Source organism: Eumetopias jubatus, unplaced genomic scaffold, assembly GCF_037043125.1.
Source record: "Eumetopias jubatus isolate StellerSeaLion01/CBP00866 unplaced genomic scaffold, mEumJub1_p1.0 scaffold_16, whole genome shotgun sequence".
Classification (NCBI taxonomy): Eukaryota; Metazoa; Chordata; class Mammalia; order Carnivora; family Otariidae; genus Eumetopias; species Eumetopias jubatus.
Genome location: NW_028274822.1, coordinates 84,846,886 through 84,861,233, shown reverse-complemented (window position 1 = coordinate 84,861,233; position 14,348 = coordinate 84,846,886). Strand labels below are relative to the sequence as shown.

General features: G+C 56.5%; 1 protein-coding gene across 3 annotated transcripts in view; it reads left to right on the top strand.

Annotated features, from left to right (window-relative positions):
- Positions 1–1,714: 1,714 nt before the first annotated feature.
- The window catches only part of SH2B3 (SH2B adaptor protein 3), a 36,339-nt gene continuing 23,705 nt past the window's right edge, over positions 1,715–14,348 (top strand). The window contains exons 1-2 of one of the 3 annotated variants that reach the window (XM_088019310.1): positions 1,715–2,085; positions 12,141–12,932. In XM_088019310.1, the coding sequence (XP_087875436.1) occupies positions 12,168–12,932 (765 nt within the window). In that variant the 5' untranslated portion in view covers positions 1,715–2,085; positions 12,141–12,167. The remainder of the gene's footprint in view (positions 2,086–12,140; positions 12,933–14,348) is intronic. The other 2 variants (XM_028116535.2, XM_028116536.2) reach the window with 2 other exon arrangements.

Sequence of the window (14,348 nt, the reverse complement as noted above, 5' to 3'; positions counted from 1 at the left end):
TGCACTCACTGTTCCTTTGGCCAGGAATGCCCTTCCTTTAGACTTTATTGTGCCCAGATGCTTCTTGCTGCAGGATGGGGGAAATGGGTGGTCTCGGCTCAAATGTTAGTTCCTCAGAGAGGTCCTCCCCAAGCCTCCAGTCTAAGACAGCCCCTTCCTACTGTTTATGTTTAACTGTTTTATCTTCCTCCCAATCCATTATCCCGTTTATTCATGTACTTATGCTCTGTGTCCCCTCACCAGAATGTCAGCTCCACCAAGGGCAGGCATATTTGTCTGTCTTGTTCACTGCTGTGTCTCCAGCACCTAGAACAGTGCCTGGCACACTGTAGGCATTTAACAAGTGTTTGTGGAAAGCACATGTTCATTGCTAGAGGTCTTTCAAGGTTATGGGATTTCAAGGATCCTACAGCAGACCAGCCCTGATCCCCATCTGGGTGGAGTCTGGAAATCCCCATCTTCTGGGGAACCCCTTTCTGCATCTCCAAGGGCAGAACTCAAGCCTGGTTAACAAACACGCAGGTAGCAGTGCTTTCCCTTGGGCAAAGCCCAATGCTAAGTGCTTTAATGCATTGACTCATTGAATCCTCAGAGTAACCCAGTGGAGTGGGTACTCTTACTATTTCCATTTCACAGATGAGGAAATTGAGGTATGGAGAAGTCAGGTCATTTGCCGAAGGTTAGTATGAGGGGGAGGCAGCAGACTGGAGGAGTATGTTGTCTGGGAAGGGGTGATGAGGTTCCTGCAAGCTGGGGGCCTAATCGACTTGTTTCCTGTTGTGGGAGGGAGAGGAGTAGACATTCCTCTCTCCCCTCCCTCCCCTGTGTTGGGGGAAGGGCCTGGCTGACTGTATGCTCCACCTCAGACTAGGAGGCACCCCACTGTCAACCTCACCCCACATAAGGCCTGTAGAGAAAATGAAAGCACGGGGGACAGCAGAGAGGGAGGCCCAGAGGGCATAGGTGCCAGCGGTCCGGGAGGGCTTCCTGAAGAAAGATGGACTCCTGGGGTGGGGCCCCCCATAGTAGTGGCCCAGTAGCGGTCGGTCTACCCAGACACCCGTAACGGCAAGAGCCGAACCGAGGGTGGGGACAGAACCCGAATGAGGCGGGTCTAGGGCCGTGGCGGGTCGACTCAGTAGAGTCGCGGATAGTCGGGGCCGGGCGGGGTTGGGATCCTTCCCCGGGGGGGGGGGGTGGTGATGAAAGCTGTGGTCGCTATTGCACGGACCCGCCCGGAGCGCGCAGATAAGGCCTTGCAGGAGGGAGTCGCAGGGGCGCGCCCCTCGAGGCCAAGGAGCTCGGCCCAGCCCCGCCCCCAGGCCCCGCCCCTCCTCCATCTGGCCCCGCCCCCGCCGCGCTGAGGCACCTGGGGGGTCTGCAGGCGCTAGGTGGGTGGGGCTAAGGTTGCCCCGCCCCCTCGGTCTTTCATTCCCTTCTTTAGCCTGCGCGAAGCGACATAGGGTGGGCGAGCTGTGGGCGTGGCTTGGCAAGGCCCGCCTCTCTCCGGGCTCGGCGTTTGAGACCCCAGGACCCGGTCAGGCCCGGCTGAGCAGGATTGATGGGCGGGGCCAGGTCCGGCCCCGCCCCCCAGGAGCTGTCCCCGCCGGCCGAGTGTGGTTCGCGGGCGGACTGGGGCGTGGTCTCCCGCGGCCCCGCCCACACTGGCCCCGCCCCTGTCGTGGCCGCCTTCCCCCGTCGGGCTCCGCTCACACAGCCGGTTCCTCTTTACATAACGGCGCGAGGCGGCATGGGCTCGGGCCACAGCCTCCGCCCGGCCGCCCGCCCGGACTGTCGCGGCCCGTGGTGGCGACGGCGGCGGCAGCAACAAAGTTTCCCCGGCGGCGGCCCAGGGGCGCATTCTCCCGCAACTGTCAAGCGCTGGCGGCGGAAATGATGAGGCGCTGGCCATTTTCCGAGCCCGGGTTTCCTGCCTGAGCCCCGCTCGAGCGAGCCGCGAGCCAGGAGCCGGCGCGCGGGAGAGAACGCGCGCGGGGCGGGGGCCCGCCCGCCCCCTCGGGATTTCGGGGGGCCGGGGGCGCGCGACGCCATGGGCCGGCCGGGCCCGGACCCCCTCTCTCTCAGGTAAACCCGCCGTTCCCGTCGCTCCCTCCTCCGGGACTGGGAGGGCTCTAATGGGGGAAGAGGAGGCCCCCTGCCCGGTTCTGTCCGGTGTCTGCGCACTCCCACAACAGCCTGAAATACTGTCCTGCCCCTGACCCGGATGGGGTGTTCAGGGGCAGCCCTTCTCCAGCTCCTGAGACACCCTCCCAGCCGACACCCCCACCCACACACGTGTTGGGGATGTAATAGGGGAGGCAGTGGGGAAGGCGCTGAGAGGGTATGGTTAATGCCCGCAGTCTACCCCTTCAAGTAGCCCAGTCAGGGCAGCAGTCCCCTTCAACTTGTGCGTGGTGAGGAGGGGTCCAGGGTCAAGCAATTGGGGTACCGTGAAAGTGAAAGTAGTCAAACGGAGGCTGTGAGGTTGGAAGAGCCCTCTGGGAGTGGGGCCACCTGTCCCTCCCCACTCTCCCAGCCCAGGCCATGTGGCTATGAGTGTATCTCTGGATTCTAGAAGCCCCTCTCCACAGTCCCCACACCTCAGAGGTGGGCCAGGCCAGGTGCCCCCAAGCCAGTGAGTTTGGGGTTTCACAAGGGTTCAAGGGTCCCAGAGCACAGTTCTCTTTGAGCTGGTGCCCTCACACCCCAGACCTGGAGCCCAGGTGAATCCTCCCATCCAAAAATAAGGGGGGGGTGGTATTGCCTTATAGGTCAGCATGGCTGGGAGGGTAATTTCAGAGGCCTTTAATGCCTAGTGGAGAAATCCCCTCCCTTCCTTCCCTCTGACCATGGGGGCTTTTGGGATGATGGGGACTGCATTTGAGGAACTGGGGGGGGGGGTCTGCCTGCTTGTCCTGCCTTTTTTTTTTTTTTTCCCCTTTAATTTCCTCATTCTCCTGTTTCTCTTCCCTATTCCCGGCCACGATGATGTAGGTGAGGAGGTCACTGCCTGCAGCTGGAGGCCTCCAGGGAGGGGCATGGCCAGGCCTGACTGAGTGGGAGGAAGTGAAATTGGGCTGCGGGTGGGGGCCCCGGAGCAGAGGCCTGGCAGGGCGATGTCTGCAGGGCCAAGGTCCAACTTTGCGAGCAGGAGGGGCTGAGATCTGACCCACACGCCCCTCGCCTGGGAGAGGAGCATCCCCTGACACCCACCAGCTGCCAGGCTCAGCTAGGGCAGCCAGCCCATCCTGCCTCCCCATTTATAATCCAGCTGCAGGGCCCCTGCCAGGCGATGGGCACATGGGTCTCCAGGGCTGTGGGCGCGAGTCATGTCTGGCTTTCCCATCACTGACCTGGCTGTCAGAGCGGAAACAGCTCTGGAGGCTCCCTGGGGCTGCGGGGGCTGGAGACCCAGCCCAAATGGGGGGAGAGCAGGCAGAGACCGCCTGGGCGGGTTGGGGTCAGCAGATGAGAGGCCAGGGCCCGCTTGGGAAGTTGGAAGGGTTTTTAATACACTTTTTCTGAGCCTTTTCCCACAACCCTCCTCTGGGAGGGAAAATCCTTCTGAGCCAAAGGGTGAACATTCCTAGAACTTGTGTGAGTCCCTGTGGACCAAAGAGCCAGCCAGCTGGGAAGGGGCTGGACTGAAGTACCAGCTGCTGGGGTTTGAGGACCTGCAGGGGCTCAGCATAGGTCCCATGCTCCCACTACTTCTGTCCAGCTGAGGACATGGGCAAGTGACACCTGTGAACCTCAGTTTCCCCCATGTGAAATGGCATAATAACAGGTCTGTGGTAGGGATTTAATGAGCCAGTGTGTGAAAAGCACCTGCTGCCTGGCAGAGAAAGGGTTCAATTACAGGTGGTGGTGGTTATTTTTTATCATTACCATGATTGGCGTGAGTTTGCTGGCTGTGGAATGTTTGTTCATCAGCATCCGTCGAGCACCTCCAGCATCTGTGCAGCTCTTGGGGGTCATGAGTCTTTGGGAGAAGAATTGCGAAGATGTAGGCAGGATGAGATGATGGTGCTTCCTGGCTATGAGGCCTTGTTTAACCATCTCTCTCAGTTTCCTCACCTGTCAAATGGATGCAATAAGAGTATCTAATTCTTAGGATCATTGGAACCATATGAGTGCATTTGCAAAGTGTTTAGAACATTTTGATCAGGAGTGGTAGTCGCAATAATGATAAGACTGTTATTTGTTGTGGATGTTAGCTCTGACTGTTCTTCTTGATCCTCCCAACCCCCATTCGTGTGAACCCTGGGGTTGATCCTTTCTGATAGAACTTTCTAGTACAAATCAGGTTCTGTAGAACAACTCCAGATATGGGGCTAGCCTGGGTCCAGCAGGCACAGGGTAGCCCTGCAGCAGTTCGGCTTTTGGGGGCCCTTGGATATCTTGGTCCAGCCATGTTACCCCAGGACACCCTCCATCTCCTGGATGGAGCCTCCCCAAGGGCAGAGGGGGTGGGGCTGGAGGCACTTGGAGAGACCTCCCAGTCCCGGCACACCCCACTTTTGCAAGGGGTGCAAAAACCACTCAGTGGTATAAACCACTGAGTGCTGGGCCTCACCTGACAATAATAGATGATATTATTATTAATATTATTAAATGAGATGCCTCTCCCGTTAAATTCCCACTTCTTCCTGGTAGCAACATGGGTTTTGGAGCCAAATTCAGGATCTGCCAGGTTCTAACTGTGAGGCCTAGGGCAAATTATCAGACCTCTCTGGACCTCATCTGCTCAATGGGGACCAAGAGTCCCAGGCTCTCTGGGGTATATGAGCCTGTGTGTAAGCTAATATATGGAGTGTATGAGCCTGGCACAGTGTAGGGACTTGAACTGTGTTGGCCCGTAATTGCTATGGCTCTGGGACCCTGGGCTTGTCCCTTAACCTCTGAGCTCCACTATCCTCTACGACATGGGAGTACTAATGACTGCACGATAGGATTGTGTTGAAAAGAGGCATGCATAATGCCTGGCATGCAGTCAGTGCTCAATAAGTGTGCAGGGCTCAATTAGTGCCCCAGAGGGGACTAACACTTAATTGCCAGGTTTCCTGGGAAAATGGTCCCAAGGGCCCCCCCCCGCCTGCCCCCCGGGGGTTCAGCATCTTTGGCTGGGCGGGGCAGGAAGCTGCTTCCATCTGGCAGATGGGAGAAGCCTGCCTTGGAGTCCAGAGGTGTAATACAAGTTTCTTGTTCCCAGCCAGACCCTGTTCCCAGCTACCCGCCCTCCCTGAGGAAACTGAGGCGGGCAGTCTGCCCAGGGGAAGTGACTCAGCTGGGGTCACTCGCTGAGTCAGGCCTAATTGGACCCAGGAGCCCTGCGCCCCAGCTCCCTGGCTTCCGGGGGCCTGCAGTCCCTTGGAAACTGGGCAGGTCCAAAGGCCACAGCTGGACACCGGCTCACTTGGGCCCTAACCCCTGGGCAACCACCATTCCCAGCCAGGGCTCCAAGGTCCCACTGACCACCACTGGGCTTCTTGACCTGGTATTCTTCTTCCCAGTAGGGGCAAGGGGCACTTCCCCAGGAGAGCAAGTCCTCCTAGTGTCCCCCGGCCCCGCCCCGACCGGAAACCCAGCAGCTGAGCAGATGGCTGGAAGATTTTTCCTCCCACGCCACCCTGTCAGGGGTCGGCGAGGGGGGCCAGGCTGCAGGCTTCCTCGTGAGCCAGGCCGGGAGCCCCTGGGGGCCTGCCCGGATGTGGGCCCCCACCCCGGTTGGTGGGGGGGGGGAGGCTGCCCCTGCCCCATGTGTCCCCAGGGAGGCCTGGGAGGGAGGAAGTCTATGCCCTGCTCACCGGGAGCTGACTCACAGGGTGCCTGATGGAGGTGCTGGCCTTGTGGAGCTGGAGGACTGGAAATGTGATTGGGGGAGAGGGTCACAAAAGAGGGCCTTTGGCACGAATATGCCCTTTGAGAGCTGGCACTCTCTGTCCTCTCACAGAGAAGGCGAGGAGTGTGGGGGAGAGGTTCACCCTTCCTGACACCGCAAAGCACCATTGCAGGGTGCAGGGCTCGCTGAGGGCCCCCCCCCCACCATAGAGTCTCACCCTTCTCAACTCAGGGGCAGTGAAGAGAAGTCACGTGCGGGGATGGTGGGGTGGGGCTGGGGCTGTCGAGTCGTGCCCAGGGATAGTCCCTGGCTTTCTCCTGAAGCCTAGCTGGGTAGGTGGTCGGGGTGTCAGGCTGGGCATGGGGACAGAGGAAAGCTGGAGGATACCTCCTGTTCTGGCGGACTGTGCCAGCCTGATCAATGTCCCTGAGCACTGGTGACCCTAGAGAGGGTGCATCAAGACTCCACGGACTGCCCAGTGATCTAGAGCAGAACCTACCTCTCAGCCTCCCCAGGACTTCAGAACCTTCACTCCCTACTTCGCATGGGCTTCTCCACAGTTTAGACAGCCTGAATGGTGTGAAAGAGCAGTGGGCTGACTGCCAGGCTGTGTGTGTTGGAATCCCCCCAACTCTCTGGGCTTCCTTGGGCAGAGGGTCTGGGCGCTGGTGAAGTTGGTACTGTAGGTGGGAAAAGTTGAAATGCTTGCTGTGGCCTGTGGTCAACCTGGAGGCCTCCCTGGAGGAGGTGTCTCCCTCTGACGGTATGGGACTTCCTGCCCAAACATCTGTGAGTTGGGGGCAGGGGAAGCTGTGGACCTGGGGGAGGATGGAAGCTCTGGACTGGCTCATTGTAACTTCATTTACCACAATTTATCCTCCCCAAGCCTTGGCAGGTGGAATTCCCACAGGTGGGTAAAGGCCTTCTCCGCACCTGGGCCTCATAATTAAATGGGAAATGTTAGCTTTCCCAGGTTACATTGTTACCCAGGGTGATTGGATAGAGGGGCTGAGGAGCCCCGGTCTCTGGGGTCGTGGGTTAGAGTGGGCCCCACAGCTCAGATTCTCTGCTTAGAGCCAGGATTCCCAGCTGTTCAGTGCCTCATTTCTCTCTGACTTGAGAGAGGGGCTCTCAAGAGAGGCTCGAGGGCCCCTTAGGATCGATACGCTTGAACAGGGGACACCAAGCTCGGGCTAAGGCTTTAAGGCCCTCACCAGGTTGCCCTCAGCAGGCACTCTGGTGGACAGAGTTGTCTTGAACTTGGGGTCCTGAGAGGCAGATCCATCCCCACTCTGGCCCAGGGCCCTAGGATGGGCATGGAGACAGCGATCTCCTTGTGTTTGCTGTGGGGACTTGGGGAGAAGGGGGTGCCAGGATTCCACCTTCCTGTTCCACATAACATCATCCTTGTCCCTTACCCCACTGTGGGATTTGGGAAATGCTGGAGCCCCACCTCCACACACATAGCTGGGAACTCCCTGCCCCAGAAGCCCAAGCTGATCAGGTGGGAGGGACTCTGTGCATGTGCAGGCACCTCTGTGTGAATCCATTCATCCCTTTGGCTGCCCAGGCTTCCAGTGCTCTGGTAGGTGGGGGGAGGGGAGAAGAGGGAGGAGGGGGCCGATAGAAGTGCCCCAAAGACCCCCCTACTTATATCCTCCAGCCTCAACCTAGAGGTTCCTGGGAACACTCAGGTGATTAATAAATGCTTTCTGCTAAGAGCTTTTCAGGCCCTAATCCCACAGTTGGTGTGATCTCATCAATTGCTTAGCATATAGTAAGTGTTCGATAAATGGCTACCACCAGGGCTGAGGCCCAAGAAGGGGACCACCTTCCTGCCGCCTGGCTGCCCGCCCAGCCAGGAAACCTCTGAGGCACGCCCCCTCCCGGACGTGGGCCACAGCTGAGTGCTCAGTGCTCTGACTGGTGATTTCCTGCCAGGAGCTCCTGCCTGGAGTAGCCTCTCCCCTGAGAAGGCCTTTTGTTCAGGCTCCCTTGACGCTCCCTGCTGGCCCAGCCCGCAAGGCCAGGCTCCCTCTGTGGCTTCTGTGACCTGAGGCCTGAAATTCTCTGGAGCGGGTGCCCCTCTCTGCTAACAATAATAGTAATAAAATAGCAACAGCCCCTTGTTTGTTGAGCCCAGGGCCCAGCATCCCACAGACCTCCGTCCTCAGAATGCTCCTAGTGAATGCCAAAAGCTGAACACTGGCCCATTTTACAGAGGGGGACACAGGCTCAGAGAGACAAGCCCCCTCTTCTGCACCGCAGAGCGAAGAAGTGGCAGAGGCAGGATGCGACCTCAGGTTTGGTTGGTAGCTCTGGCGCAAGAGCTCATCTGGGTGGTGGGGAGATCCCGGTGGGCTTCTCAGAGCCTCACAGCCCTTCTGTTTGTCCTTGTTGGTCAGGAGCATAACTCCAAGAACATGACTGTCACCCCGCAGCCCGCCTCAATCCCAGCAGTTCATTAATTCATACAGGTAATATTTCTGACCAGGCCTTGGGGGTGAGCAGGAGTGAGATGGACTCTCGGCCTTCCAGGGGCAAACAGCCCTGGTTGAGGGCACAGGGCAGTGAGCAGTTCTAATCCCAGCTGTACGCCTCACTGGCCGTGGGGCTCTGCGCAAGCTATTCTTCCCATGCCCTGGCTTTTTTACCTATAAAATGGACATATTGATAAGACTCCTCTCTACCCTCCAGTGGAGATTAGTAAATATATATGCAAAGTGTTTAGCACAGAGCAGGGCATATAGAAAGTCAGAAATAGTGTCATTTGTTTTGTTTTTAAAATTGTATTTCTAAAAATGAGATAGGATTGGGACGCCTGGGTGGCTCAGTCGATTAAGCATCTGCCTTCAGCTCAGGTCATGATCTCCGGGTCCTGGGATTGAGTCCCTCATCGGGCTCCCTGCTCAGCGGGGAGCCTGTTTTTCCCTCTTCCTCTGCCTGCCGCTCCCCCTGCCTGTGCTGAAGCTTAAGAAATAAAATTGAGATATGATGGACATATATTAGTTTCAGGTATACAGCATAATAACTAGACCTCCTGTGATCATTTTACAATGTATAAAAATGTGGAATCATTGTTTTTAAATTTGTACCCTGTGGCTGTTTTCCTGACCACCTGGTGCGTTCCTGACCACCTGGTGCGTTGGGGACCTGGAGAGAGGGGCTAATGCCTCCTGACTCCTGCAGGATCTGAATGAGAAGTTTATGTCCCTCCTCTGGATCTCACTCCTTCGTTCAATATACATGAGGAAAGTGAGTCTTCCTCATGGTGTGCATTCAGGCACTGATCAGGCATTTTGGGGGTGGCTTCTGTGGGGGTTTCTATTGCCAGCAATGGGACCTCCCCGTACTTCAGTTTCTCCATCTGTAAAATGGGAGCAATTATAGGCCCAACTTCCTAGGGCTGTCATGAAGCCTGGGAGAGTTAATGCTTTGCAAAAGCAGTTAGAAGAATGCCTGATGTCTAGCGAGTGCTTGGTACACACTGCTCTTCTGATGGGGGAACTGGAGTAGGAGGTGTGGTGAGGAGGGCTGCCAGCCATCACCTGGGCAGTGGGGAAGCACGGAGCCGGCGCACTGTTCCAGGAAGCCTCCTTCCAAGGTTGGGCCCTGATCTTGGGCATCGGGACTCCGGGGTACCCATGAGGTGCGTTGGCCCAGTGAGAGGTGGTTGTCGGTGGGTGCTGGCCACCATGCGTCGTCTGCCAGAGGAGCCAGAGGGTGCAAATGCAGCTGATCTCCTGTATCCATACATTCATTCATTCAGTGGGCATTTATTGAGCTCTTGCTGCATGCTAGGAACTGGGGCTGGCACAGGGAGCAGATTGTGAAGCTCAGTCTGGTGGGGAGATAGCCACTAATTTAAAAATCACAGCTATTTTTTTTTAAAGATTTAGAGGGAGTGAGTGCACATGGGGGGAGGGGCAGAGGGAGAGAATCTCAAGCAGACTCGATTGGGGGGGGGCTCGATCTCACAACCCCGAGATCATGATCTGAGCTGAAATCAAGAGTCAGACGCTTAAATGACTGAGCCAGCCAGGCTTCCCTAAGTAATCCTAGCTATTGAATGCTAACTGTGACCAGAGTGCTGAAGGAGAAGTTCAGTACTTGACTCGGTAGGTGGGCTCATGGAAGGCTTCTCGTGTGTGAAGCTGGAAGCTGACCGAGAGCAGGCAGGGCAGAGGGAACACCGAAGGCAAGGCCCAGAGGCTGCAGCCAGCACGAGTGGCGGCGAATCACACAGGGTCTCATAGGTGGACAGGAGCTTGGGTCAGGAATCCGAGAGCTTTCTGGGCCCCCTAACCTGTGAAAACAGTGCTTGCCTCACCTGTGTGGAGGCAGGGGTGTGGGGTGGCCATGGGGTTAACTAAGGACAAATCACACACACATGCAGGTAACACCCTCCACACACACACGCATGCGCGCACCTTCACAGGTGCAGGGTGGTTTTCTTGGCGGAGTGCGGTGATCAAGGGCACATGTGGCTCCTCTCCCTTCCCTTCTGCCTGGCCGCTTTCATTGACTACTGTGTGCCAAGTGCTTACTGTGACTAGGTTTCCACCTTCCTCACTGATGCAGACACTTACTCTGCACTGTCTGGGGTGTCCTGCTGGAGTCACTGCAGGGTTGCCACCATAGCCTGGAGAGGGTATTGTCCTTGCAGCTGCCCTGCAGGTCTGCCCCGCCCTGACCCTGCACAGGGTCACACAAATAGAAGGTGCCTGTGCAGTGGTGTGTGGGAGAAAGAACCTCAGTTTCCAGGTCCAGGTCTCCACCCTGAGTGCCTCTCAAGGACTCCTTATAACCGTTTAATGAGGTGGATATGATGGTGCTCCGCATTTGGCAGATAAGGAAACTGGGGTTCAGAGAGGTCCAGTCAGGTGTCAGAGGTCACATAGCCTCTACGTACGTGAATAGTGTAGCCCCAGGAGCAAAGGATTTGTGTCTGGTTCACTGCTGTATCCCCCAGGGCCTAGCACGGTGCCTGACATAGAGTAGGCCCTCAGTAATAGTTTTTTATTGGGGAGCATGGTGGTGGAATGAGCAGCCATCATTACGGGGCCCCGAAAGGGGCCCAGGCCCAGCCAGGCTTAGTTGGAAGGAAGGACGGTATTATTGATTGTAACTTTAACTAGAGAGGTCCAGGGTTCAGCACCTCGGACAGCAGAGGGTAGGGGGCTTCTGCCTTTTTGATTGTGTGGTGCCAAAGGAGGAGCCATGGGGGTGGGAGGAGAGGGAGCCCCAAGTGGGATGGGTAGGCAAGGGTCTGCCTGTCCTGACATCCCCCCCCCACATCGGAGCAGGAAATACGTTTGCACTCCTTTGTGAGTCTTGTTAATTGATTCCTTTTTATTCACTGTATTTTCACCAATGATACACTCTCATTGTAATAGTTAAATAGTAACAGCCAGCCTTTAGTAGGCTTTTCCTAAGTTCTAATGTGTTTATATTTATTAACTCAGTTAATCCTCATAGCACTCCTATAAGGCAGCTCCAATTGTGTTCCCCATTTTACGGATGGGGAAACTAAGGCAGAGAGAAGTCAGTAACTCACCCAGTCACATAACTAGTAAGGCGCAGTGCTGGCATTTGAACACAGGCTCTGTGTTCTTTACCATATTTTCTAGAGGCAAGTAGCAGCAGTATTCCTTGGTTACTGTTATCCCAAATCTGGTTCTTCCCCAGAGGTCACCACTGTTTCTGGCGGCTTTGCTCCAGCCACACCTTCCTTGCCCACCACTTATACACATTTACACGCACATAAAAATTGGTAATTTGGTTTTGTGTGTGTGCACGTAAATGGGATCACAGTCTGCACTGTTCCATGGTTTGCCTTGGGGATCTCCCTGGGGTGGTAGCGCAGACTTTCCTCTACCTTTTCCACTGCTGCAGAATATTCCAGTCTGCAGATGTATCACCGTTTGCTTTAGTTGCCTCTGATGGGCATTAAGTTGTATAAACATCAAAGCCGAAAACATCTAGCAGGGGATTGTCTTGTACCTGCCTCTCTGCACATTGCAAGCAGACATTCTCTTGAATACTTGAAAGTGGCATTCCTGGGCCTGAAATGGATCCTGCTAAATTGCCCTCCAAAAAGGCTGTTATCTGTTAACAGAACTGGCAGCGTTGTCGGAGAGTGACCATTTCGTGGCACCTTCACCAGCACCGGGTATTATCGGTCATTTCCGATTTCTGACGTTGTGCCTGGTGAATAACCTGTCTTGCGGTGGCGAGTTTAGTCGTTTGGTCACCTGCCTGCTTACTCCTTTGTCGCCCACCCCACTGTGTCTTTCAGCCTGGCCGCCCCACCTCGGTCTCCGCCATGAACGGGCCCACCCTGCAGCCCTCCTCGGCCTCCTCCGCGTCTTCCCCCTCCTCGTCGGCAGCGTCGTCGCCGTCCCCGCGGGGCTGGAGCGAATTCTGCGAGCTGCACGCGGTGGCCGCGGCCCGGGAGCTGGCCCGGCAGTATTGGCTCTTCGCGCGCGAGCATCCGCACCACGCGCCGCTGCGCGCGGAGCTCGTGTCGCTGCAGTTCACCGACCTCTTCCAGCGCTACTTCTGCCGCGAGGTGCGCGAGGGCTGGGCTCCTGGGCCGCTGGGATCCCGGGCCGCGCCGCCCGCTCGTGACTACCGGGACACGGGCCGCGGGCCCCCGGCCAAAGCTGAGGCAGCCCCGGCCGACTCGGGCCCGGGTCCCGCCGCCCCGGCGCTGCCCAAGGCCCGCAGCTCGGAGGAGCTGGCCCCGCCGCGACCGTCAGCCGCCTGCACCTTCCAGCACCTGCGCCACAGCCTCCGCCACATCCTGCGCCGCGGTTCGGCTGGGGAGCTGCCCGCCGCCACCGGGGCCGCGGGGGAGGCGGGCGAGGGCCCGGCCCGGCCCGGCCCGGCCAGGAAGCTCCTGCCCTGGAGCCTGGCCCGCGAGCCGCCGCCCGAGGCCCTCAAGGAGGCGGCGCTGCGCTACAGCCTGGCGGACGAGGCGTCCATGGACAGCGGGGCGCGCTGGCAGCGGGGGCGGCTGGCGCTGCGGCGCGCCCGGGGCCCCGACGGCGGCGCGCACTGCGTGCTAGAGCTCTTCGACCCGCCCAAGGTAAGCTCCCCGCGCGACAGCCCTGCGGGCGGCCGCACAGCACCCAGAGGAAAGCATGCCTTTTAAAAAGTGAAGAGTTTCTTTTAGACCATTTTAGATTTGCGGAGAAGTTGCAGAGATGGCCCAGGGTTCCCTCGTACACCACACGCAGCCTTGCCTAATGTTAGCATCTTACGTTACTGCGTGCATTTGCATAACCCAGGCACCAGCGTTGGCCACTAGTATTAAGGACACTCCGCGGTTTCTTTGGATTTTGCTAGTTTCCCCTAACATCCCTTTTCTGTTCCAGCATATACCATATTAGATTCGGTTGTCATGTCTCTTTAGGGGCTTAATGGCTTTGATAGGTTCTCAGGCTTTCCTTGTTTCCCATTATAGTTTTGAGGAGTACCCATCAGGGATTTTGTGGAGAGTCCAGAGACACCGTATATGGGCGTCATGTGGGCTGTGACAGGGCGGTCCAGCTCCTTGACAACCCTGACCCAGATGGACCATGACAAATAGGGGTTTTTCTAGAGGGTTCAAAACTGTCATTTTGATTCCTTTGCATGTCTCATGATTTGTGGATGTCCATTTTCAAGTGTTAAAAATTCTGTTTCTTTTTTGACAACTTGAATTCAGCTCTGCAGATGAGGCTGGAGGGTCGAGGTGTTCCAAACACCGGACAAGCTCTATCTTTGACTCAGGTCTATCAAGTTGATGGGACCACGTGGCTTTCATTTAATTCCTTTCTCTTTCCGTTATGCTGCTAGAGAGTGAGCAAAGCAGATGTGGTCCTGGCCCTGGGAGGGTCACAGTCTGAATGGAAGAGACTTAGTTATTCATTCATTCAACAGATATTTATTGAGCGCCTACAGTGTACCAGACAGACGCTGATGCTGGGGACCTGGCATCTTAGAGCTACTGAGGAATAAACCTACAACTGAACATGGAATTATAAATTCTACACGGTGTTCTAAAGGAAGAGCAATGGGGCCTCTGGGAGTATCACTGAGGGGCCCCAATTTGGTGGTTGGGATAGGGTGTTGCCAAAGAATCCTCGTGTGAAGTAACCTTTAAACTTCGGCACCGTGTCCCATGTGTACACAGCAATGGGTGTGTGAATTGGAAGCTTCACAAGTATTGCCATCTTTGCACACACCCAAGTGACCCAGTACCCAGGGGCTCCCTCCCGCCCCCTCCAAGTCAGTAACCCCAGCCACCCCCTCCTCCCACTGACTCCTACTCTACGGATTACATTTCTTTGTTCTTGAACTTCATACAAATGGAATCACACAGCATGTTGCTTTTGCTCAGCAGAATGTTGTAGAGACTTGTTCATGTTCTCGTGTGCATCAGTAGCTGGTTTGTATGGATGTACCACACGTAGCTTATCCATCCACCTGCTGATGGATATTTGGATTGTTTCTACTTTGG